Raw genomic sequence first — 27739 nt, 5'->3', positions numbered from 1 at the left:
CCAGCTGCTCTGTCAGTGACAGAAGAAAAGGGTGCTGGAGAGTAGAAAATCCTCTTCCTAATGAGCAACTTAAAATCCCTATGAAGTGGAAAAGTCCCCGAGATTTTGTTATAGCAGCAGCAGCAGTAGCATTTACAGCGCTTGATTTTTTAAAGAAATGTCACAGTTTTTTCATCAAGAAATTAGTGAAAAAGCAACTTTGGAGCTGAAGGCAGTGCTCATGCAGTCAGAACTTTCACTTCAAAGTTTGAAAATCTGCACATTTCTGAAGACAACAGCATGTGAATAACGAAAAGAAAAAAAAGGAAAAAAGCGTCTCTACTGGCGTTTGTCACCCCCCTCTCTCTCTCCCCCCCCCCCTTCTTCCTCCTTATCTCACTCCCTTGTTTTGCAGCTGTTGGTCTGCAGAAAGCTGTGTTTTGCTTTTAAAGTAACAGTGTTAAGTTTTAAGAAACGTATTTCACCATTTTATGAATGCAACTGATATCTATGTATTGTTTTTATCATTAATTCTGATTGTAAGGCATTTTGGAAGTTTATTATTTTAGTGTTTGTAATTGTTGTGTTTTTTATAAGTATGATAATTATTGACTACCCAAAAAACAAATTTGGTACTTGTGATAAGGTATACTGAGTATTATAGAAAATGATGTTTGTTTATAAGTTTTTAGTGATTATGTTAAAGTATGTTTTTTAATCAACAAGCATAATATCATATAAGTGTTATTGGTTTTATGAGTTTATAGGTTAAGGTTTCTCTTTTTCTGGTTCGAGCCTCTCTTTTTTTTTTTTTTGAGTCTGCCGGCAAAATTTTAAAAAGAGCTCTATATGGTAAATAAGTTTTTATTTTGAAAAGCGCGCATTATCTTTTTTTTGGTGGTTTTTTGTATATTATATTGATGGTTTAATTTTTATGTAGTTTTTTTTTTTATTTTTAGGATCTTTTTTTGATATTAGCAGGACATAAGATTATTTTAGGAAAGTTATAGAGTGTTCTATTGGTTTTTGTGCTTATAAAGGTTTTAAGATAAGGTTATAAGACTATGAAAAGTGACAAAAACAAACAAACAAATTCTTTTCCTTTCTGGTACACAGGTTTACCCTAGGGAAAACTCAGGGCTAGGAAAGGGATTCACCTTTTCTCACCTACAGGTTTTTCCTGATGCCAGCATGGCAGAACACCAGACTCAAAGGATGGGACAAACAGCAGTGCCCGTGAAGCTGACAATCAGCTGACCACTGAGTCTGACCACAGTGCCTGTTTAACTGAGATCAGAAGCACCGATCTGAAGCTGACTGCACGAGTGTCCCCGGAGGAAACATTTCATTTGGGACTGAATGTTTCAATGCCTTAATGTTATGTAATTAGGGAATATGTTTATGTAGATTTATATGTTAACTCACCAGAATGTTCTAGTTAAACAGTGGTTACCCAGGAATAGACAAATAGCCCAGCTTATCTATCTGGTAAAATTAATTCATTCTTGCAATTGTGGGGTATCGCTCATGTTCCCTGTATTCCTTATTCCCTCACACAGTACACTGAAGTGACTTTTGCAAAAACTAAAGAGGGGGAATGGTAGGGGCCTCTTCAGAGGCCTGGTTAAACATATGTATTACATTTTAAAATTTAATTTTTTTACAGCTTCCTAATAATTCCCAGGAAACCCCAATGACACGTCATTTTAATTCTTTGACTACCACCAGTGCATTAATAACCTCGGGTGGAGGATATGCTTGTATCTAAACAGGTTTTGGACCATATTGGGTCCCAGTGCTTTCATCATCCTTTGGATGCTGACTGCAGCAGCAGCCTTGCAGATCTCAAAGCAACCACAGCAAAATGTGTGGGTCATGCTTGCCAAGGCCATAGGACGAGACATGCTGTGCTGCTCCGTATCAACACCTGCCAATCCCTTCAGCACCTGTCTGGTGGGCATATCAGTGAATGGGTAAAGGGACATCACTGAAAAAAACTGAACCACTGAACTTGAAAAGATCATTCTACATGTGCTTCCTGGCACACTTAAAGGCTTTCATAGTTTTGGGTGTAAAGGATTTGAAAAGACAAATCTGACTAGCCTCAAGAGATAAGTATGTTAGGATTGGTAAGAATGCATTACTGTGTTGTGCTTAATTCTACATCAGACAAGGCCACAGATATTCAGGATGTTACTCTAGCAGGGAAGAGGTACAGAAATTATACTGCATGGTGCAATCGAGCTGAATTTATAGAAGTAAAGAGGCATTGCCATCCTCATTGTCTGCCTGCAGGTGTTTTCCTTATTTATGGGGTTAGAGCCTGGCCAGCTCTGCCCTCATGAATCAGAGGAGGACTTCGCAGTCTCGGTCCTTTAACCATTTTTGGCTAGCTTCGAAGTCTTGCTAAAACAATCATTTATGCTTTTGCTGTTTTGCTCCTTTTAAAGGCAATAGCCTTTTTACCCTGTATATTGCAATGTCTATAAGGCTTAATCAATTGATTTCTTAAGAGAAATTAGCTTGCTGGTCAGTTAAACAAGCTAATGTTATTACTGAAATTTTGAGCCAATTGCTTTTAGATCAAGATAGTTTAAGACATGCATATTTGTAGAATAGAGCTGCTGTTGATTTTTTGCTTTTAGCTCATGGTCACGGTTGTGAAGATTTTGAGGGCATGTGTTGTTTTAATTTGTATGATCACAATCAATCAATTCATCGAAAGATTGCTTGGTTGGAAAACCATACCAAATCAATTGTTAAAAATGCAAATCCTTTTGATCAATGGTTTCAATCTTGGTTTGGGAATATGTCCCCTTGGTTAGTGGGCCTGCTCAAGGAAGGTTTATGTTGGATTGGTATTGTTTTGTTGATTTTGATTATTTTGCGTATTGCATATGGATGTACCATGCGAAGTGTCAATGAGGTCACATCCTGAGCTTTTCTCGTACAAAAGAAAAGCGGGGGAATTGTTGGGGAATGGCTCGAATCTAAGGGACATGGATCTATGGAACAACTGTTTGAGCAAAATGTGTAGGCCGTACTCCATCTTGTTGCTTATTGCTCACAGATAGCTTTTAGGCTGATGTGTTGCAGCTGTGTTATCGAACTACAGGATGTGCCAAGGTTACTATGGCCTTGTGGTTGTCCTTGCAGCTGTGTTTAACAGGATGAAAGCAAGTACCTAATCAGAGAGAAGTTTGTGGAACTGCACATAGGATTAATTGCAAGTAGGCATGACATTATAATCGAGCTTTTTACCTTAAACCAATTAAATGATGACACTTGGTATATTCAATTAAGATGTACCAATAGAATTATGCCACCTGTGCATATTTAGCCAAAGATGCTATATAAGCTGTGCTTTTGAACAATAAAGTTGAGACTTGCTTATCAATCATATTGATTGTGCGGGTCTGCCCTCGCCGTGGGTTCTCCCTGACAAGTTCCTGACAAGCAAGCTCCCCAACACTTAGGTGGCTTTATAGTTCTGCACAATTTTCTGTCCGTAGATTGTCATCCTATGGAATGAAACAAATATTTTAATACACTGCTTTGAAGTGTCTAGTCAGGAAAAAAATGGCACCACTCCAGACCATTCATAACCTAATTTGGACTTGTGTGATGGTTGTGTGAGTGTTGTTTAAATGAGCCACTACTGAAGATGGTAGAAGCTAAGGTCAGCAGATGGGGTCTGTATTAAGTTCTCCCAATTTGTTGTTGCTGCACATTACAAGAGACTACCTGGGATTTGGTACACCAAAGGTGGATTAGATTGACTAATGTCTGTTCCTATCATTTATATGAGTGTACATACTCCAAATCTCCTAAATTCCAATTCTATTCCAATTATCTTTGAAAAAATTATTTGGCTTAATTTTCAAATTTCTTTAAGCAATCTCCCATGTTTATAAATGCAGGTATGCATGTAGAATTTAAGTTGTCTGGAACAGCTAATAGTAGAGAAGTGATAAAAGGGCTAGAGAATGGTAGTGCCTGAAATGCTAACAGATGAAAAACATGCTTTTCTGTTGCACTTTGAACAGATAATTATAGAGGTTTTGCTGCTTATAATCTCACAGAATTGAAAGCAAATGCAGAAACATGCTGTTTGAGTTGATGCATTCTTCTGGTTTGAAGTGCCATGTGCCAAGGAAGGCTTGAACAAAGATGATTAATCTGGCTTTTCAAACAGGTAGATGTGCGCCCTGGCTAGTGTTACAGGGTGACTGAATAAACTTGCCCAGTCCCACAAAACATGCTGCTGCTTTCCCTACTGCAGTTGGTCTCATAACTGCTTTGTACTTGTGTGAGGTGAGGAAGTGACAGCTATAACCTACTGAAGTACATTAAAATGTCTTTAGACGCAATGGCAGACTTTTGTTGCAAGAGTGTCTCATCCTAAATTTGTGGTAGGAGTGTGGCACGTTGGGTTTTTTTTTTGCCATGGAACCCTTACTGTACTAGTGAGAGTTTGCCTTTGTGAACTCCTGACAGTTTTAATGGCCTTTGCTCTCCTTGTTCTCATTTACTGCTTTCCTCTATTCTAAACCCTCCTTGGAAATTGCCCTGGTGTGTTAGTGTGTAATGTTAGAACATTACAAATGTTGTGGAAAACTGTATTTCACCTGTTATTATACAGAAAAAACAGGTAGTGATCCATCGAATATCTTGTATGGTATGTCGTGTAGTTTATTGTGTTTCTTGAGGTGTTTTTGGTTTTGTTTTTTTGCCACAGAGTATTCCATTCCTTTTAATGCTACGCTGTCTGGATGCTAATGGTGAGCATTTTCTGTCATTACTTTACACATAGTACTGAGGCTCTTCAGAGAGGTTTTGTGTGTATATGTTTTGTTTTGTTGGTTCTGGTTTTATTTGTTGGGTTTTTTTGGCAGGGGTGAGAGGGTGGTTGGTCTGTTTTGTTTTGGGTTTTGTTGCTGTTGGTTTTCTTGGGGTGGTGGTGCTTTTGTTTTGGGTTTGAGTTGTTTGGTTGATTGTCATTCTTTCTGGGAATAGTACACTGTTCAGAGCCTGCCTCAGACCACTAGTTTGCTTTGTTTTTCGCTCTCTTGCCAGTATTACCTGTTAGTTCTAACAGATAGCAGCTGAGAAAAATGTTCTTTTGTGTTGCTTTCAGCAGGACTTGATACTAAAGCAGATAAAGTTATTGACTAATCAGAACTTTGACTAACAGTTTTTTTTTTTTTTTCAGTGAGGACGGGCAGGCAATATGAAATCAGATTTTTGAAAACATAGGAGTGAATTTGTAAAGGCTTCTCACCTGTTCTTAACTTACTGATTTTATAGGTATGGCAAAATATATTATGCCTAAACTGTCTTAGGCAGGACAAAACAAAGTTGTCTTTGGTTTGTCTTCCTGCTACTTTGTAAATAGGTTTGAACCATTGGTTTTCTGTTAATCTTTATATATTTTCCTAGTGCAGAACTGCTGAATGTTTGGTACAGTGGTATTCAGAGAAGTAGGTTCCTGTCTGGATGTGTGTATGGGAAAGAGTACAAGCTGTGTATCAGCTGTTTTACAAAGCTGCATTGATTCTGCATATGTTGAAAGCAGTTATTAATTGAAGGCACAAGAGGCTTTGATATGTCAGTGCTGGGCAAAGGGTTACCTGCATGTCTCAGTTACTGACACAGTACTGCCTGTTAAACTTGGCTTGGTCCTGAAAAATTGATTTTGTTTCAAACTGGACATGGGTATTTTAATAGAACCAATGTAATACTGCCTGTTGCATTGGTTGGGTTTTGTGCACAAAATAGTAATCATCTTACTCTCATAGTTAGTTGAAATCATTGAATTTAACAGAATAGTGGAGAGTGAAATTGTGTCAGTGTGAGCTGACTTTACCAATGCACTTGCCTAGATGTCTGTCAATGCCTGTATCCTTTGAGAGCATCCCCAACTGAGAGGCCGACTTGTCACCTACCACCAATGCTGGGGCTCCCATATCAAAACACCTGGCTAGCCAAGACAGGACTGGCTCATTATCTCCTCTGATGTAATCCTTCCTCACATGTCTAATTTCCTGTCTGGGTGCATTAGCTGACTGTATGTCATCCTCATCATCATCCTGAGGTCACTGTCCCTATAATCCTATTGTAATCCTCCGTTGAATTTCCTTGAGTTCAGAGGCTCTGCCAGCAGTTGCTAATCTACCAGGGTCTACATCCTGACCTACATCTCCATCATCCATGTGGGGTCTCAAGAGGTCTGCCAGAGTTTTAAGGCTAACCCTCTCTTCCTCACCAGAAGGATCTTTCTTAACAGAGGGACCCTGAGTAGAAGGACCCTCATCTCCATCTGCGCCATCTCCTGCAGCATCTGCATCTCCTCCTGCAGCTCCTTTACGCTTTCTGCTTACCGAATTTACTGGATTGGTTTTCACATTCACAGCAGAGTTGGAAGAGCAAGTAGCCTTATATCTTTCTTGACACAGTGCTATCAGTAGCCATATGATTATTCCAAGAAGCAACAAAATTAAGATTAGCACAAGATGTCTAAGGTACCAAAGAACCTCTGTAGCTGTAAGAGGAGTAACAAATTCAAATGTGTCTGCTAGCAGATCCATAGTTGAGTTACCATATCTTCTTAGCCCAATAAGACCACAACAGAATTCACCAACATTCAGTAACTTGTTCTTAACCCAAAGAAACGACTTATATGCCACATATTTCACAATCTTGTCTGTCATGCAGGAAACGGCCCATCTGTAGACAATTGCACCGATAATAGACGAAATAAAATGACTCAGAATCCAAAACAGCTTCATTTTGCTTCCTAATCTGAGCAGAAATAAATCATACAAGCAATTGACCCCCACGTTGGGTGCCAAAAATAAAAGTGTGTGTCGGTGTGAGCTGAAATTCCCCTTCCCCCCACCAACAAGTAACCAGGCTAGCCCAGTCTGGAAGCAAATGAAGGCTGTATTTACAAGCAGAGAAATGCAATGAATATGTACAAATATACAAAATTCACAACATTTACAAATATATACGATCAACAGAAAAGCACAACTGATCTCCCTTTGCTTCCCCCCAAGGGGACCCTCCCAAAGGGGCCTCTCTCTCTCCCAGGAGCTTCCCCCCAGACCCCCTTGGACTGAGAAGCAGAGTTAGTTAAGCAGAAAGTAGTTAACTTAGCTGCCAAGGTCAGTGTGTGTTATCTTCAGCCAGAAGAGAAGAAGAAACAGCAGCCAGACAGCCCAGCAACTGCCCCCACTGCAGAACGCAGAATGTGCAGAGTGCCCACTTTGTTTTGGGTAGTAGTTCTTAAACATTTCTATCTATCCAATGGAAGTGTTTAGAACAATCAGTATTTTGCTTTCTTACACCCAATAGTGACTTATTTACACTCTTTCACTTTCTCTGTTCTGAACTTTGCAAGGAAAAATTAAAAAGACAGTTTCAAAGCATCACAGTAATTTAGGCACTTTTGGGGCAGGGGAGAAGGGAGCAAGACATTTGTCAATGATAAATATTTGAGCTTCACGCAATCAGATGTTTTCAGGTTGTTTAAAGGATTTCTGCTTTAAGCTCCCAGCTGGCAGGCACAAACAACATGCTTGCTGTCACCCTGTGTGAGCTGTTCTTTGCTTCACAGAATGGTGTGCTTTCCTACCTTCACTTGCTTTACAGGTCCTTATCACTCTGAAGAGGACCAGATGTGAAAATCCTAGTATATTTTCTTACAAACTTACTGTGGTTCTCTTCCAGTATTTTTTCCTTACTTCTCTTGTATTATCTTAGATGAGTACATTTGTTGTAGGAAACCACCACAAATTTCGCTGCAAATTGAAAACACAAACTGGAGATGGTTTGGTTCCAGTGGAAAGCAAGATTTTTCCTAAAGCTATACTCCATTCTTTTAGCAACAACAGAATTAAAAAAACCAAGCAAACAAAACACCCCCAAACTGTCTTTCTCCTTTAAGTACTCTGTAAGAGTCATCCTCACCTACCAGCCACTTAAGGAAATACGCTATGGAAAACCATTTCATTGTACACAGGGAGAAGAGAGAAATTAATCCAATTACCAATAATCCCAAATAAAACCCTATAATAAAACCCTATAATAAAATCTTATAAATAGCTGTAGTCATAATGGTGAAAATTGTATCTTAAAGACAGTCAGAACCTATGTGTTCAAAGGTTGAAAATGCACAAGGAGAGTCTAACTCAGAATTTGAAGTGTTTCAGTATCTTGAAAGTAAATCCTAAACCGCACTCTTTTTTTTTTTTTTTTTTTTTTTTTGGTGGGGGATGTGGGGCAGGGCAGTGTGCTGAATAGCTATGGGAAAGTTAAGAGGAAGTAAAAAAGGGATTTCAACATTATTCAGCCTATGTGGATGTTCTTTCTCTGATGAGTTGCTCGGCTCAGGTTTCTCAGGGTCTGAAAGTGAAAAAGAAAATTGTTGCATTAAAAACAGTGCCAAAGTGCTCAGAAGTGCCTGTTTTACTAGGGAAGAGGAGTGCTTGTGCAAGTGTATTGCCCTGGTGGGATGAAGTTTCTGATACAACTTTAATGTATGAAAGCAGCTTTCCCTATAGGTTGGATTTGTCCACAAATCTATTTCTTGCACAGATTGTTTTATTTCAAAAAACAAGGCTGGCATGGGAGTAAACATTTTTAATTTTCTTTTAAAGCAGGAAAGTATCCTCCATACTGTAGGTATGTGTAAGTGTGAGTGTTCATCAGTTTAGTCTCTCTGGTTCAGACACACCTTAATCCCTTCCCCCCCCTCATTTCTTGCTGCCAGTTGACTATACCTGCTGAGCAACAAGAGGAAACAGTATGACTACAATACAGATTTCAAGTGAAAAATACACTCTTAAATGATAACTTTCTATTTAGAGCTTGCAGTATTGAAACAAATTGTAGGTGTTTAGAGTCTTAAAAAACAGTCTTTTATGGAATGGCAGTTCCATATTAAGAATAACTGGAAATGTCTTTCTCGAAATATTTAATACTAAAAAACTAGTAGTAGTTCTAATTGTGACTTTGTGCATGCTTCACTACTGGGTTTTTTGGGGGGTGGGTGTGTCTGACTTTTATTTTTTCCTCCCTTTCTCCTTAAATAGTAGTCTCAGTTTTAGAGCAAATCTAGCTAAATTCAGATGTTAACACCTGCAGAAATTTTCTTTCTCTTCCTGTGGTTTTATTTGCGTCAAGTAGAGTGGTGTTACCACACTTCCTGTTTGAAGCCATGTGAATAGTGTGTAAAGGCTATAGAAGGTTCACCCTTGAAAAGAACTTCATAGATGTTTTTAAACACAGCAGTCTGTACTTAAGCTATGTAATTAATAAGTAGCTTTTTTCTAACCCATCCTACACAACATGAAGCATACTCCTGTTTGGACCAGCTAAGGTAAACACTCTCTAATTGTTTGGGGTGTGGTGGTATTGGTGGTGGTGTTGTTTTGTGGTTGGTGCTTTCTGTTGTTTTTTGTTGGTTTGTTTGGGGTTTTTTTGTTGCTGGTTGGGGTTTGGTTTGCTTTTTTTTTTTGCCAGTAAATATGAACAGCTTGGAGGGCAGATCAATTTCTTTCCTTACTCCTCCTCATTTCCTGCCCTGTTTATTTCCTACAGAAAAGTTAATACTGCTTTAACAAGAAAAAATGCTGTTACTGTAAGAGAATGTGCTTCACTTTCACTATCTGTTAATGCAATTGTTTGCTCGTATTGCCTTTGTGACTGGTATTTGATGATAAGCAGTAGTTTGGGGGTTTGCGTTGGATCAGTTTGGAGTAATTTTAAATTACCTTATTGGTTTTCACTTTAATTTTTAAAGAATGTATCCTTTTTAAATATTGCCATTTCTTCATACTAAGAATTTCTATGAATGAGGTGAAACTGAAGTTGTACATAAGTTTTAAAAACCGTAAAATGTGACAAAGTTGTGCAGCATGATAGTCTTACATTCTCACAATGTGAATCATGCTCTCTAAAAGAAATTTCGTTTAGGGTTCAGAAAGTTTAAATGGGCAAAAAGTTTCAGCATTCATCACTCTTAACTTTCATCTTCATACAGAATAAGCATCTTGTCTTTCTGACTGGTGCCATTCTGAGTACCATGAACTCCAAAGAGCAAAAATAGTGATGGATCTGTTTTGATCTGTGGTCTTTAGCCTTTGTTGTCCTCTTCATATGACGAGTCCACACAGCCGAATGCAGCAAGGCTTGTGAACAGCACTATATTAAAAGCCTGATCCTATGGCAAAGCAAAGACTATCCGTGAAGTATTGCATCTGTTTGAGATCTCATTAATTGCATCTAGGTTTGGGGTGCAGTCCAGGCTTTGCAAGAACTCTTTCTCGAGATTGCTGGTAGTCTGATACTACATAATTACCTGTTGGGTAACTGTAGGTTGGTATGGTGCTTGCTTCAGTCTGTCTTACCAATAATTTGAAAAAGGACAGTAGAATTTTCCTGTTTAAACATGTTCCTTAAACAAGCAACTAACAGGGTTAGAGAAGTCCTAGCCTGCTACTGTTGACATCACAGTGCCAATGCACCTTTTTGCTTTCAGTTTAATTGCTTTTTCTTTCCGTTTCAGTGGGGCAAATTTATACCTGATCCTTTATATTAACTTGGCTGCTATAAAAATAATTTGTTTAGCAGAGCAGGGGTGTATAAAATCCCAGTCTCTTAACAAATACAGCTAAAGTTTTGCCTTTTTAAGAGGTGTGGCTACTGTTAGGTTTTCTCTAGACTCAAGGATATGTCCTCCCACCACTGCTGGTTTAGGTTTTTTGTCAATTGAAAGACAACAAATTGAGGAATTGCTTAGTCTGACAGCAGAGCTGTGAAATTGAAGACAAATGTGACACTACACAGATTATAGAAAGCAAAATAAGTTTTTAAGAATGAATGTATTATCAGAGATTTAATCATCATTTCTAGTTTGGCTTTGTCATTCAGTAGCTTTTGATTTAATGAGGTGAGTTGAAAAAATAACTCTTAACTGGAGGACATAAGTTGTGCATGCTGAGAGTGGCTAGATGGAGAAACTCTTCCCCTTAGGTATTTCACAACCAGGAAGAGCCTTCCAGGCTCACAAGAGCGTGCACCAGCCCTTTCTGTTTGTTCCCAGGGCTTCAGCTCAACACAGTGCTTAACACCGCAGCGAGCTGGAGCCACATGCCAGCAATCCAGCAAACAAGTGAGTTAGATCGACAGAGCGGTGCCCCTGCACTTTCCTTGTATCTCTTCTGTACACGGGTATAAAAGCAGGATGAAAGTTAACCTTCTATGAAAACAAAAATTTGGTATGTTAAATCTGGACTTCATCGAAAAGAGATGGTGGGGAAGGAATAATATGAATGTCAGAATTTCAGGAGCTCAAATCAGAGTATTGGGTCACTTGCTCAGCAGGAGAAGCCCATTGCAACGTATCTATATACAACTCCAGCAGTTGCAATATATTAGACTTCAAAATGATGTGAGTACTTGCTTTCACAATTTCACAACTCAATCTGAGCAGCAGGCACTGGGGGAGCATTGCTGCATTTCAGAACAACTTGGAGCCTATCCTCTCAGAAGTCAAAATTCACCAAGTTTTAAGGATAAATAAGACATACAGTACTGACCTAGAATTGTCAGCTGTTACATGATTAACAGGCATTAACCACCTTTTACTTGCAATTATGTTCCATATTAAATCAAGCTTAGAGAAATAACTGTGTACCATGCAAATTCTGAGACTGCAGAGAACAGTATTTTCTTATTAAACTTTCAGCATTAGTTCAGCTCTTGCTATTTTACCTTGATCAAACTTAACAGTAATGAGGATTGAGAAATTTATGTGAAGCTATGCAATTATGAAATAGAGAACTTCCTTAGAGACTTCTAATTATATTTTCTTTCTTGGATTTCACACTACTTGATAATTACAGTGGGTTTTGCAGCTTCTTGACACATGCATAGGATTTAGATTGTCATCTTCGAGGTAGAAAAGAAACCCTTTAAATAGTGAAAATGTCACATTAGCACTGTTCTGAGGCTAATGTTTTATCTAACAGAGGAAAGGTTGTGTTAGAAGGTTTATTGGTTTGGGGGAATTTTTTTGTAGGCTTTTTCTTACCCTCCAGGCGTTGTGTTAATAAAATTGTGTTGCTTTATACGGTGTTTGTGGTAGGAAAATCTAGAAAACCATTTTTAACCCCTTCCTCTTCAGAGCTTTAGGCAAGAAATGCCCCAACACAAAGACTTAGTTTAAACACTACCAGTAGCTTTTTGAAAACTAGGAGATACAAGTACTTTAGCTGGGCTTTTGCTATTCAGACAGTGATACTGCAGAATGAATTTATTTCTTGAAAAGCCTTTGAGTTTCTTAAAAGGAAGAAGTAGGGAAGTTCCCCAGAAGCTTTGGACTTAAGATGGGAAAGGTGCTACTGTATTTCTGTATGTGTGTGTGGTAGCCAGCAGTCTTGGAAAGTACCTGGCTTGTAGTGACTGCATAATGCAATAACCTGGCATGTTTGCCATAAACAAGGGACCTAACAAGGGACCTAGAGAACTGAAGGCAGTAGCTAAGTGGGACTGCTCTGCTACAGAATGTGCATGCATTTAGTTTATGTATCCCATGGAGCCTCCAGACCACTTCACACTGTGAGGAATTGCATACAAATAATTATGCTTATTTATGCACACATTTCTATGAATAAAAATGCAGTTGTACCTAAAAATTAAGGAGTATGCATGTAAAAACTTCTGAATACTCATTGTCTTACTTTCTCTGCAAGTAAAGTCTGTGATAGGTGGCCAGATAAACAAGCAAGGGGAAATCTCACAGGAATTTTTATTGCACTCTTACTGAAAGAAACTGGGTTGGAGATTAACCAATAAACATTATTTTAGCAAAGGAATGGTTGGAATCTAGAGCCTCAGTTGTTCCACATGAGCAATTTTAGAGACTTAAGTAAACAGTTTCAAACGCTACAAGTAATCTCCTGTGTTGAAGCCAACTGTATGTGCAGCAGGAAGGTAGAGAGTGGAAGGAAAATACCTTGAACTGGCCATGTCCAGTCATTTGCACATTTTCCATGTATAGAAATTTGTTTCCTCAGCATTTGAAAAAGCATGTCTTTGCTTGACAGCTGTGCAACAGGGCAGGGGTTAAATAATATTCAAACTTCATGCTGTGAATTTTTCTTTGAGAAAGGTGAAGTGTCAATAAGCACAATTCCCTAAGAAGTTTAAAGAGGTGTATGGGCAGCCATCACTTTTTGAAAATGACATTTGGAAGTTAGAAACAGATCAAACAGATATGTGCAAAAATTTTGGATATCAGTTCCTGATATTGCTTCGTCTAACCAAAACTGGAATGTAAGCTTCACAGGGATTTCTACTATATGCCATTTTTGGTAGCCACTGTAGAAAGAAGCATGTGACTTGCTTGCCAGTGTCTCTTCAGTCTGTAGTTCAAGATATTACCAAAAAGCACTGGTGTGAGTGGCTGTCTGGGAGTATGAGATTCTGTATGTTCTTTCTTTTTGATGTAATGTACTTCTGTTTTCAGGTTCACATAACACTAGGGACCAAAGAAGCATGTGTGATATTTCTGTGGTGCTGGGACCAGCCTTCTGAAAGAAGATTCTAACTTTTTGCCTTCAAGCTCTTTGTCCTGGGACTGACTTGTCTTTGAAGAAGAGCTCAACAGAGAAGATTTTTTCACATTGGAATATAAATAAACCTATTTGAATAACTTGCTACCTGGAGACAGATTTACACAGATTGATTCCTGCTTTTCATCTGCGTTCCCACTTCAGACTGTAAACAATGAGTGAGTTTTGGTTGTGTTTCAACTGCTGTATTGCGGAGCAGCCTCAGCCTGTAAGTACGAATATTGGCACTGCTTTGTTTTTTATAATTATCTGCATCATTTGCTGTGTTTCCTACAGCTTTTTCAATTAGTGCTGTTTGGCCAAGCTCAGTAAGAATTAAGGAATTAACTAACATCCTGGCTTAGCAGGGACAAAAAAATTTCTGTTCTAGACTGTTGTCATACAGATTTTCCTGTCCTTAAGAACGAATCTATCCAAAGTCTTTGAAAAGAGCTTTGTTTGAATTGAGAGGTGAAAGGAAGACCAGAGTGAAGAAGACCTAAACTATCATTCTAAAATAAGTAATTTTTGAGTGGAGATCTAAGTGACTTCTGTATGGCTTAAATCCTGCCTTCAGGTGTGTCTGGACAATGGTGAAGGAAGGAAATGATTCACAGTCCTCCTCCACCTTAATTAAGGATTTCATCTTAGATTGTTTTGTTGATTTTTAGAAGAAACCTTAGGAGAACATAGGGATACACTCATACTAGGCATCTAGAACAAGCCAAATGAATGTATAAAAAGGAAAGACATCTTACAATTAAGTGAGAAAGCCAATTACTAATACAGGATATGCCAAAATTACAGTGACCAAGAAAATCCCAGAGTGAAGAGAGCAAACTCACTTTAATATGCTCAGATGATAATACTTGGCTTTAGCTAAGCCACAGGCTTGGAGGAAAAAAAAGGAAAAAAAAAATCTAATGTTAGCCATTGTTATTGTACAAAGCCTAAATGCCAGGCTGATACTTGGGCAGGAATGCAAATATTAAAGTGTGACCAATAACAATTATAACAAACTAATACGAGTTTGTCACTCCTAGTCAAGTTAGTTATTGGAGGTGAACTCTGATACACCAACATGGGAAGCTGCAATTCTTTCCTGTTGCTTGCCATGCAGTCCATAAACATATACATCCATATATACCCTGTATTTTGGAACATACATTTCAATTAAAAATAAGGTTTGGCTGTTAAAAATATTTGAGATAGAAGATGGCTTGTTCTGCTTGTTTACAAGAATCCTGAATCTGTCTTTATAAAATCTTGACTCAAGTTTTATGATACTGTTAAAGTTACTGCCCAAGACATACATAGCATGTTAATGCAGCATGTAGTGATCTGTAGGTCATGACTCCTGAAAAGGGTGGAGAATGCACTTGAATAATGGAGATGATGGAAAGAACTGCCCATTTTCTGCTGATCTGGTGGTGTGCATTTGCTTAGAAAATTAAAGCCATCCTTAAGATGCAAATACCATGTTGCTGAGCACTGACCTAGTTCCTGAAATCTGCCTTTCAAACAGTGTAGGAGCCTTCCTTGTTAGGAAGTAATAATATTCTTCAGGGTGCATCTCAGAAAAAAGAGCCCTCGGCCTTGCCTGGTATGCCTGACAATAGGCGTTCCATTGTCCTCTCGCGGTTGCTCGACTGGTTGTGCTCTGTTGCATTGTACAGCCGTTGTTCTGCCATGCACTGTTGCAGCAAGTGGAGCATTTGATCAGATACATGTACATCTGAGTGAGTTCAGACGTGTTTTTTCCCTGCAACGTGTAGTGGAGCATGTACTGTCAGTGTAAGCAAACTGATACATCAGACAAGTGGTAAAGAAGCAGTTTCCCCTGTCTCTGCAGGTGTGTGACTACATATTTAACAGACATACATGCTGAAAAATACTCTCTGTTTTCAGCCCCAAAACACTGGTACGTACTACCCTGTTGTATCAGAAGATAGGTGAAACACAAAAACTTCTATAAAAGCTACTTGTCTGTGCCCTACTGTGTATTCAATGTGCATTTTCAAGAAAAAGGACTCATCTGCCCAGTTTCATCTTTCACATGCCTTTTTTCATTTTACCTCCTGCATCTCAACTTCTTTGTGGTCTGATGAACAATGTTCCAGACATCACTTTCATATTTAGCCATTATAGCAAGCTTCTTCTGTGGAAGGACTAATGTGGTCTTGTAGCAATACTGACAACCACCAGCCTCTCAGAATAAAGACTTTGAATGCAGTCACTTGTTCTGATCAATGCTTTTGTTTTTAATCTTACGTTTTCTGTAACACAATTTCTTTATTATCCTTGCCAAGTGCTGATATCAGTGACACCTTTATTATCATGGATAGTGATATAATTTTAAGCCTCTTCAGTGGAGGAAAAAAAAAAATGGAACTTTTAGTAGCAGTGTGGTTCTGTGATATTTATAGCTTCTATTGAGCAAAGGAGTTTTATTTTCTTGAAATCTATGGTGCAGGAACTGCCTGTCTCTTTTGGCAAAATTCTAGCATGTTATCTTAGGGATCTTCAGTGTAGCATCTCTATTGTTTGCAGCTGTAGTGCACTTAAAATGAAAAATGCGTACATGCACAGACTCCTTTCAGTCAGTTTTGTAGGAGACTATATTATTCAGTGTACACAAAGGCACTTTCCATGTTATTGCAAGTATTCTCTATGCCTTCTGGGCTTGCATACCACAGTTTTGGACCACGTCCTTTTAGCTAAGATTTGGAAACTACTGATGTAATTTCAATGCTATGAAGTCCCTAACAGCATACCCCAGAGCAGAAGAGTGACAGAGTTGCAGTTTTATTTCACAGCAACATGATGTCTTCTGTAATTAAAAGACAGTATTAACTATCATCTTCTACTGAAATCATGGCTCTGCTTTTCAGCTGTTGTCGGTTGTAAAAGAATACACCATGTTGCTGTGAAATAAAACCTAAACATCTTGGAAAGCAGTGTTCCACTCTTTGTCCTAATGGTACTTTGATTGCTAGAATAAACTTGGTGTTTCCACATGGAAGGGGCATATTTGAATGTAGGCGTAAATGTGTCTTTTAAATGAAGAAACTGAGTACATGAAGAAATAAAACTAAATAGTGATACAGCTGAATGACACGTTTTCCGGATGATGGCTTAGTTCTTGCTTCCTAATGTCTGAAGGTCTATACAAAAGCCAAAGAAAGACACATACTCTTATCAACTTCTAGTTTTCTCTTGCCAGATTTGGATTGCTATTTTATCACAATTAAGACTTCAGACAAGCAGTTGGTTTCCTATCTGTTTTTGTGATACCAAGGAGGTGATATTAATCTCTCAATAATTATGTTCAGGTTTTTTTGTTGTTTAAAATAGCCAGGATTCAATCTCTTGTGGTCTGACACAAAACTTTTTTGTTATGAAAATAGTAGCACTTTCTGTGATTGCACCAGGTTTCCTACACCTCCCACAGTACCCTTTATGGGTTCTGTAAGCTGATCTTACACTCCCTCGTGATAAGGTTTTTCTTCCCATGTTTTTTATGTGATACCATCCCATCCATTTCAGTAAACACTGCCAAATCCCCACTACCAGATGTGTTACTTGGTAACAAATTTAGAGACCCTTTTATCTTACAAGTTTTCAGAGAATACCTCTGTGGTTTTTCTTAGGCTGAGCTTGTCGCCTACACCAGGAATCTTATTTTCTTCCAGGATTGTGACGGTGTGGGTTTTCTTGGTTTTTTTTTTGCTTTGGTTTTTGTTTTTTTTTTATTTCATGTTCTGTTCTTTTTTTAACTTGCAAAGTTCATTTTTGGTCTGAGAAACCTTTGGTCACAATCTGGTGTACTCCCACCTGGTTTGGTCCACTGCCCAGTATAGCTGAGCTCTTCTATTTCCTTTGACCTTGCAGTAAAATTACTGCTCTATTATAAAAGAAAAAGCTGTACTCCTCTTCTTGCTCAGAGCTTCATTCTCTAGTTAGTTTCTGTTTTGTTGATTGTCTGTTTAGATTATTTCCATTTTATGTTTTGTCAAAGAGCTTTTACAGTTCTGCATACTATATCATAAATTGGTTTAGGATAGTAAGGTTTTCTTTATGCTGTCTTTGCTGTATGAAAGAGGATTGAGAGGTATTTAGAGTAGGTAAGCCCATCTTAAAACACTAGCTAAAAAGCCATGCATATACTTCTGCATTTATCAACAAAATTGAATACTACAGATGACTGTCAACCAGCACTCTCAGGTCCTTTTCTGCCAGGCAGTATTCCAGCTGCTCTGCCCCAAGCCTGTAGCATCACCTTGGGTTGTTATGACCCAAGTGCAGGATCCAGCACTTGGCCTTGTTAAATGTCATACAACTGACCTCAGCCCACTGATCCAGCCTGTCCAGATCTCTTTGCAGAGCCTTTCTCCCTTTGAGCAGATCAGCACTCCCACATAATTTAATGTCATCTGCAAACTTATTGAGGGTACACTCAATGCCCTCTTCCGGATCACTGATTAAGATATTTGAGACTTCATCAACTGACCTCATTCAGTAAGCATTGAAAGATTCACACATGAAAGGTGACCACTATTTAGTGAGTCTTCAAATTTCAGAGTAGTCATACTGAGTTACATATTGAACTACCAGTTCAGGTATTTCAAATTTCTTCATTTTCCTATTCAGTACTGTTGTATAAGTAGCTCAGGTGAACACCTTATCAAAGAGGACAGAGCTAAACAGGCAGCAGAATGCTTGGCTTTTTTTATTTTTTAAATCTGATTTGTTTGTACTGCTTTCAGCTTGATAGAGATACTTCAGATTTTTCTTTTACCTTTAAATTAGCACCTTCCCTGCCTTAAGACCTCTATTGTGATTCTCAAGTATTAACAAGTTTACAGAGGAAGCAAAAAAAAAGCAGTAGTTTGTGGTTTTTATATATAAATGCCTGAATGAAAATTAACTGAATATTCTGTGAGCCTTCCTTTATGGCTGTAAATTTTTAGGAGCTCTTACATAACTGCATTGATGTTATTTATTTAATGTAATACCAGTTTATGGGATGGAAAATAGCTCTCTGTGGGGGTGAAAACAAGAACTGTGCCAGCTTTCTGCTGAGAATGTATCTTGCCATTTTATTATCTAGAAGCTCTTCAGAGCTCAGGCTTTCTGCGTAGACAGGAGGAGGAAGTAGTTTGTACTCTTTGATTTGGACATCAGTGTTAAAGCCCTTGAATTGCTTGTTTTACTCACTTTTTTTTCAGTGAAAAGACTTCAAGAGCAAAACCCAGTATGAGCTAGTGACAGAAGAATCTACCACAAGAAGTAGTTGGTAGTTTGTAGCCACCCTTGGAGACTGTGCTGTAACATGTCTGAAATTAAATCCAACGCAACTTCCGCAATTTTGATTTTTTTTTTTTTTTTAATGGAAGTTAAGACTGCAAAGACTTTTTGGTGTGCCTTAATTTTAATGCTTGGCTGTTGAACTATTTTTTCCTTTGTCTTGCTTTTTGCTGTTGTAGCAGAGGAGATGGGCAAGCCTGTAGGTTTATCATAGAATTGTTAGGGTTAGAAGGGACCTCAAGGATCATCTAGTTCCAACCTCCCTGCCATGGACAGGGATACATCACACTAGATCAGGTTGCTCAGAGCCTCAGCCAGTCTTGCCTTAAAAATCTCCAGAGATGGGGCTTCCACCACCTCCCTGGGCAACCTGTTCCAGTGTCTCACTACCCTCATGGAGAAGAATTTCTTCCTAACATCGAATCTGAATCTGTGGATTTCTATTTTTGTTCCATTTCCCCTAGTATTATCATTACCTGATACCCTAAAAAGTCCCTCACCAGCTTTCTTGTAGGTCCCCTTCAGATACTCGGAGCCTTCCCTTCTCTAGACTGAATAGCCCCAGCTCTGACTCTAAACTATGATAGTTCAGACTGTAACTAGGTTTAGAGGCATTTCTACTTGCCAGCTACTATTGAAAGAGGTAACTTAGACATAACCTGAAAGATGTGCACTTTCACTGACTAAATGGAAGTATGCTTTATGCTAATGAATAGAGAATCCAGCCATTGCCCTAAAGCTTAATGTTCAGCCTGCGTTTTGATATTAAAATATTGAGAGCAGAAGGTTTCTTTGCTGCTATTGTACTGTATTTTTTAAGTTTTCTGTAATTGGTCTAAGTTACCCTGCTTGAGAGAATTCTTAAGAAAAATATGCAACTCACAAAACGCACACTTTTAAAGGCCTATTTTAAAGCTCTGCGTGCACTTAAATTTTTAATTCCCAACATTAACATTTCACAATACAAGAAAATTTTCCTCTTTCAGAACTGTTCCTCAAACCTTTGGTTCTGCAGTTCCTGACTCTTACGTAGCCAGGAGAGATGCCTGATTGTCATGGCTTGACATGGTATCTCTAAAAAACCCCACAGAGTTGAGACCTCCAGGAGGCCCAGAGTGCCCAAAAAGTCCAGCCCAGTGGGTGGACACAGGAAATTATGGTATTTCATTCCCATAATACCCTGCATATCCAATATAAAATGGGGAGTACCAGCTGACTCTGGACTTCTTTCCCTTCTCTTTCCCCTTTTTCCCCTTTTCTTATTTCCCCTCTTCCTCCCTTCCCCCATTCTCTCCTTCACAATGCTGCTCCCTTAGATTTGCAGGGGAGTGAGGCCAAGAGTGGCCTTGGCAGAGGCCAGGCAGGTGAGCTGAATTTTTTGCTGTCACACAGGGTTCAGTAATGGAGGTGGGGGGAGGGCAGAGACACCTACTCTGGGGAGGCATTTGGCCTGTTTTTGGCCTGGTGGGTGGAGATGTGTAGAAGTTTTGGCTTAATGGGCTTCTGTATTAACCCCAGACTATGGCTTTTGCATATTTTATATGCTTCGCATTGTAGCATTGTAGTTTATGAATAGCACTTCCATTTGACCTTCCAATATATTCTGTATTTCTATTCAGTCCTCTTGTGGAGTTTTCTTTAACTACTTTGGGAGTAGTTTTAGAGCCTGTCTTCCTCCACTGCTTAAATGAAGACAATAATTGTGATGGTTTTAAGACTGTTACAATGATATAAAAGTTCCCATTAAATTACATTATAGCTATTCTTCATGTATTCCTAGAGATCTTGAAATTGTAAGGTATCCATTAGGCTGTAGCTTTTAATATGTGATCACTTGCAATTATTTTCTCACTTTCACCTTCAGCCTGGCTTAGCTGATCATTCTAAAATGTTGAGTTCTGTAATTATGGGTTAATGTCCTGCCACAGAGTGAGGATAATAGAGATGGACAGAATAACTGAAGCCATGACCTGCACCCTGATGCAGATTTAGGGAAGTAATGCCTCTGTACCCCTTGGTTTTATTTTTGTTTTTCAAATAAATAGGGAGGGGCTTTTTACCTGCTTTAGGTGTACTCTCAAGGGAGCTGAAAACAGATGCTACCTCCCTTTGTTTTCTGTCTTTCAAATAAATGTGACAGTGATTTGTTGACGTGTCATGCTCTGAAAGTGACCTAACATCAAAAGGGAGAGACTCACAGGGAGTGTTTTAAAATAGTTTTAAGCTGCATTATCTCTTTTCTAGCAATTTTGAATTCAGCTCAATCTTTTCAGAGAATAGTGTGGGTTTATAATATTCTGTCTTCAGCAGGCCCAAGGTCTTCATAATTGTTTGTTTCGCTTGCTTGTGGTATGACTGTTTTTCAGTGTGAATGTCACTACTCTTCGTATTCTGCTTGATGCTTTGTCATAAAGGAGAACATACTTCATAATTTGTATATTTTAGTTCTGGGGTGGTCTCAAACCACGATAAGTTTGTCTTATCTTTGACAGGCCTACATTATGCTGTAGTCTTTCTAACCTGCATAAGATGGTGTGGTACCCGCAACAGATGGCTCCAGCTTGATATGTGGCTGCCTTATCTCCAAGGATTAAGAAACAAATTGAGACCAAATCATGATTAGTTCAAGTCTACCCAGACCAGCACTTCTTTGCTGGTGTAGTGTGTCACTTAAATACTGTCCCGCATAGGTGTTGGTGATCTGGAGTTCTCCACTTCTGGAGCAGAGATACAGAGCTCCTATCAGTGTGCAGCAGGAACTACTGTTGCTTATCATAGGTTGCCTTCCCCCTGCCTGGGGGAGTGTGGTGCAGCACAGAACTTGTTAGTTTCACTTTGTTTAAAGAAACTGTGACCTTTTTCAATTTTTCTACTTGCTTAAGGTCCAAAAATATTTCTGATAGGCAATAACTGGTGAGCACAGGAAAACACTCTGGAAATTTGTGGCAGTCTCTTATTGTGGCCTCAGACTGATTTAAGAACAAGTTAAAGTGACGCCTTCACAGAAACCTCTGAGTTATGTAACTGAGTTCAGTTTTCTTGCAGCTTAGGCCTGACTCATTTGGGAATTTACCATTACTATCTTTGTTTTACAGCTGGAAAATGTCAGGCAGGTTACTTGGAGAGCTGTATGGTGGCATCAGAGCCTCTGCCCTTAAATGAAGAAGTAGCCTGGAGTATACAGGATGATGTTGTAGGTAGAGAAAACTGGAGGAAAAGACTTCAACAGGACTGAGTAGATTTCCCTTGGGGATTATTCCAGAATGATAGAATTTAAGATGTCGTATCAGGGTTCTCAAAAATACAGTTGCATAAATTGTAGTTACTAATTTTTATTTCACTGTCTATATTTGCATAAAACTTGCCTTTTGGTGTGCTTTCAGTTTTATGAACTGCAAAATTGATGCTTTGAGGAATTAAATTATCTAAAGAAAGCACACTTGGCTATGTTGAACTGGAAAATAAAGTTGTGTGTCAGAGGAGCGTATTATTTATGAAAGGAAATTACTCTTATGATTCCTCAAGTTCCTTTAGATGTAGAGGGCTTTCAAGCCAAATCCACTTGCGATAGATTTGAGTAAAATTAATACAGGAAAATATGTTGCCTAGCTGTGAAACAAAAATACTACTTTAAATACAGCTTGCTTTACTGCAGGCTGTGACGATGGCAAAAATACATTGCCTTTAGATCAGGACAATAAATCCTCCTAAGCACATACTCCACAGAAAGATGCTAGGATATGCAGATGCACGTGTGTATGTGCATGTAACACACTGCATTGCTTGTGTTTGTGGTAGCAGCTTGGCACTGCTGAACTTGTAAAGAGAAGAAATGCCAACACAAGAACAGGCATGCCGATGAACAGAATAGCAAACAAAAGAGCCTACCAGCCCTTGGGAAAATATCAAATGCATATGTTCTTGCCTTTTTAATGTCAGAATTAAGCTTTGAAAATGAAATTTGTATTGCAAAGAAAGGAAGATATGGGGGAGGAAAGAAAATAACTTCAATATGTGTACTTAAGAAAATAAAGTAGATTTATGTGAGAGAAAAGAACTGGGGCTACTTAATTACTGCCTTTTCAATCTATTTTTAAACCTATGAAAGATTTCTAAGCTCTTTATGCTATATGTGTTACCTTTTCTGTAAGCTAGTTACAAAGACAGTGCAAATCTTTAAAACACTGCCACCAATGCTAGACTTGACAGCAGTAGTGAATATGAAGAAGGCGATGTGATTAAAGTAAAAGCAGTGTGGATTAAACTGAGTGCTGGAAGAGCAGAAATCATGTAATCAAGAATTCTTTGTATGATCCTGTCCCTAGATAGTTTTTTAAAATGCCATTCTTTTATGGGACTTAAAGAAGTGTGATACTTACACAAGTTTCAATGTTAAGGCAAAAAAATTATTCCAATTAGTTTTTAAAACAGTTGATGTTCCTTGTGTATTAATGTTTTAGGCTTAGCTACTTAATTGATGTTCATTGTAAACACCTTTTCCTTATCTAAAAAGATTAAAAGGTAAGAGAAGTTTCTGAATGAAGTGTGCAATACTCATGTGAAATAACTGCTTTGTAATATCTGCTGATTTGATGTTTTACAAATGTGACGGCATCTTGATCATCTTTTGAAGACAGTAAGGTTAGTTGTCCTGCATGGTATTAGTAGCATGCTTCGTGTCACCAAAATGATTTTCTGCAACATCTTTGTCTTTTGCTCAGTATCTCTGAACTTTACACCAGTGTAAACACTAATTTCTGTTCAATCAGTGAAAAGAAGACCTTACGTCAATCTGATCTGTCTCTACTTTGTAAAATAAGAAAAGTGATCAGGTACTCTGAAGTGTCTTACATGGCATACCCTGTAATTTAGTGTTCCAGAATTAGTCAGCTTGCGTTATTACACAGTGAAAAGGAAAGAAAACTGATACAGGGCATGAGGATTTTATTTGGTTTTGATGTCCTTGTATTTTTTTTTTTTATCCAAAAGGACAGACAAAGTTTTCCCTTTGCAGCACATCTCTGAAATGCATCTCTAAACCCTGTTTTATTCTATAGTTGTTCATCGGTCAATAAAATTTACACCAAGTGATCAACTCTTACAAGGAAGCACTTTTGAAAATTAGTAAAACTTCCACATCTACTAACTGCCAGGTCTACATTCTCTGTGTTCAGAGAATCAAGCCAGATCTTTTTCCCACACTGGTACAGTCAATTTTCTGCAAGTAATCCCTTTGCTTCAGCTCACTGGAATTTAGTAAATAATTTGGTCATGCCCAAGAAGGAATAGAATTCAACTTAGGCTCTTAACGATGTTGGCTCTGCAGGCATTGCAGGAGTGAGTATCACTGACAATTTTTTATGACCAAACATAGCAGACACTTAAGATTGCAGTATGTAAGACAAGAAATGCTGCAGGGTGCACTAACTGGTTCGTACTGTGGTTTTTTTCCAAATAGCCACACCTATTTTTTAGGTTTTGCTTTGTATTTTAGTTGTTCTACTTAATTTAGTTTCTTAAACAAAAATGAACTGTAACTATACAATCTCAGAACACAGAAGGGCATTCTGAAAATGAAGCCTGCAGGCAAACAATTGGGAAGAACAGAAAGGTTTGGCTTTCTCAGATTTTAACTTGGTCATCCCAAGGAAGGAATGTTGAATGTCTTGGTAATTAATACATCTTTCTACTTTCTGGCTTTTTTTAGCTTTGCAGCTGTGAAACAAACCCCCTTCATGCTGTTCTTGGTAAAGAAATTTATGTTTGCTCTTGGGTTTTAAAGAATATTAGATTAATAAAGTGTTCTTACACTGAAAACACAAATGATGCTAAAATTAGTACTTTAAAACTTAAGAAGTTATGTTTAAAATAGTTTAGAATGATGACAGAACTAATGTCACTTCTGAAGCTGTAATGCTTGTATAGAAGCAACTGGAGCTAAACAAAGTATACATTGCTTTTTAGGAGGACAAGATTTGTAAGCTTCTGAAGAGCTATAGCAATTCATTTCAGGAGGGACTTTAATGTAACTGCTACAGATGGTCTAGGGCAAAGAAATGTGATGGAATAGCCAGAAGTCTAAAGTGTCAGGATTTCTTAATACTTCCCTATCGTCTTCCAGAGCGCAGCCTTTGCCATCCTTTGTCATGGTAACTTGTGAATCAGTTGTTCTTTCCAGTAAGTAAAATTCCTGCCTGGATGACAGTCAAATAACAAAGTTAACTGATAGGTTTGGGGAACCAGTTCAAGCTACCGTAATAGCAAAGAGAAGGATCAGAGGCAAGGTGGGCTGTAAATGCCAGACACCTGAAAGGATGGAATTTTTGACTGTCCATGCCTGAGCATGTGTTCATTCCAGCAGGCAGTGAAGAAAGGGCATGTGGAGAAAACAACAGAGGGACAAACAGGACTACCACAACCTTCTGATTTCTAATGCACGATTTCTAGACATCTGAATTGAAAAGTAAATGAAGAGGGCCAGAGAAATTCCATAGGGTGTGACAACAGGTGTTTTACCAGTTCCATGATAGAGAACTCAGATTCTGCCAGTTTAAAAGTGAGACTTTTCCTAATGATGCATTTCAAGAATTTTGGGCCTGATGGAGCAGGCCCAGAGGAGGGACAGGAAAATGATCAGAGGGCAATGGTTTTAAACTAGAGAAGGGTAGTGTGGTGGGTTGAAATTCCCCCCAGCATAAAATTGCCAGACCAGCTGAGTTGAAAGCAAATGAAGCTGTATTTATAAGCAGAACTACCATCTAGAAATATGAAATGCAATGAGTATGTACAAAATATAGAATATTAACATATATTTACAATTTATGAACAACATAAGATCCCCCCTGGACAAAAAACAGGGGGCTACTGATAGCTTCCCCCTCCCTGCTCCCTTCCCCACCCTGTAAAGGAGAGAAACAGTTGCTGTTAGTACTTAACCACAACAAAGAACACAGCTGAGTTCGGCAAAGCCGGCAGAAGCAGTAGCAAGTATCTGCCAGAGGGAAGGAAGCTCTTAGTGTACAACTTGGAAGCTATTGAGAAGGTCCTAAGTGGCAATGTCTGTTTAGAGTGGCAGTTGTAGGCCACTTACTAGTGGCCTGTACATCTTCATAGGCTTTCAGGGAAATGTGGTGAAATGGCAAAGCAAGGCATAGAAGCCATGCAGGAAATCTGGGAAGAAAGCTTCTTGTAAATTCTGTGCCATGAACATGGAAGCCTGTTTCTCAGTGGTGTAGCATAGTGAGCTCTTGAAATAATATGGTACAATTGGAATTTGATAGTTGTTACACTGGTGAGGCAGCTATTCAAAGCCAACTCTTTTATTAGCATAGCTGCCAGAGTCTACTGGAAATGAGTTTTGCTAAAAGGTACCTGACACTCAGGTTATGAAACATACTGGCGGGAGTGGGTTTTTTAGCTTAGTTGGTGGATTTTTTCTGTAATTTAGAAACAATAGGTATTTTTCTACCAAAAATTACAATTCATCTCTGTGTTCATAGCTCTAGATTTTGGGAAGATGGAGTTGTACACCTGTCATCTTAGGTATCATATGAGTCCATTTCTGAAGGAAAAATACTTGCTGCAAATAGTCTACACTTACTGTTGTGCACCCAGTTGAGAAATTCCCAGCCTGTGGCTCTTTAGAAAACTTGGTTTTGTCCTGTATGTTTACTGCTTTTTCTTCTCTTCCTTTTTGACTCTCTTGTTTTGGGTTTGATTTGGTTTTGGGGGCTTTTTTGGTTGTTGTTATTTTGTTTTTGTTTGTTTGTTTTTAAACTGCCAGTGACTACAGATATGTAATCAACAGCTGATTTTGGCTGTATCTTGGTTTTGATAGAAGCTGACTACACTTGTGGAACTGGGAAGCAGTTGCCCTGATGTTTCCAATAATGCAAGAACCTGGAGGAGCCTGAGAGATCTCTATAGTGCTCTGTGTTGCAATGTGACATGCCTCAGCTAGACTTTGCAAAAGTGCCTGGTGTTTTCATTTTGATAGGAGGCTGCACAAGGCAGCAAGGATTGCTTTTTCTTGCCAGGGAAAGAAATATATTTTCCTTCTTGAACTGAATAGGTACAAATACAGTGCTTGACTAGAAATTTCAATTGCCTTTTTTTCTTCGTTGGCTCTTTCAAGCCTACAGGTTTGCATTGCACACCATGTTACTCTTGCTTTGCCCCCATGCTTTGCTTGGGACTTCTTAATTAGCTCCTGAACAATTTATCTTCTTATACCTTCAGTATCTTGGGGGTATTTGCCACACTTTGGGTACAGGCTTTTGTGCTGCTGCACTCTGTCAGATACTCTTCTGAGGATGTCAAAAGCTGAGTAGAAAGCTATTTTTAAGACCAAGTGCAGCTGTTGATTTGAACACTTCTTAATGGTACTCTTCCAGACATGTTTCTAGCCATGCTGTGTATGGGATCAACATCTAAGCATTCTTAAAATAACTACCTGGCCATCTTTTACTGAATTGTACTGGATACTTGTTGTATTGTCTCTTTTTTGTGTGTGTGTGTATAATGCCATCATTTCCAATTCCTCTAGTGGGATCACATTTCAAATCTGTGGCTATTTTTCGTAATATGCGAAGAATATGGGAGAGGAGCTCCTGCTTCTTTTGCATAGTTTGTGTTTTTACTTTGATGTTTCAAGACAGACTATATCACAATGTAGTTTGATGCATTTATTCCAGTGACTTACTGAAGTTGAATTGGATGAACAGATTTCCAATGCTGACAGACAGATTTGGGACCTTTGCAGAACTTTTCACAGGAGGGAAAAGTGGGATGGCAATTGAAGGAAATTCATGATTACATATTCATGTATGCTTCTC

The 27739-nt window shown here is 38.6% G+C and overlaps 1 protein-coding gene across 2 annotated transcripts in view; it reads left to right on the top strand.

Moving 5' to 3' along the window:
- The window catches only part of CDC42SE2 (CDC42 small effector 2), a 93968-nt gene that overhangs the window by 42876 nt on the left and 23353 nt on the right, over positions 1 to 27739 (top strand). Inside the window, exons 1-2 of one of the 2 annotated variants that reach the window (XM_054397435.1) lie at positions 5253 to 5286; positions 13514 to 13827. In XM_054397435.1, the coding sequence (XP_054253410.1) occupies positions 13774 to 13827 (54 nt within the window). In that variant the 5' untranslated portion in view covers positions 5253 to 5286; positions 13514 to 13773. Of the gene's footprint in view, positions 1 to 5252; positions 5287 to 13513; positions 13828 to 27739 lie in introns of those variants that run through there. The other variant, XM_054397434.1, reaches the window with a different exon arrangement.

This window comes from Indicator indicator, chromosome Z, assembly GCF_027791375.1.
Source record: "Indicator indicator isolate 239-I01 chromosome Z, UM_Iind_1.1, whole genome shotgun sequence".
NCBI lineage: Eukaryota > Metazoa > Chordata > Aves > Piciformes > Indicatoridae > Indicator > Indicator indicator.
This window is presented reverse-complemented; position numbering and strand designations above follow the sequence as displayed.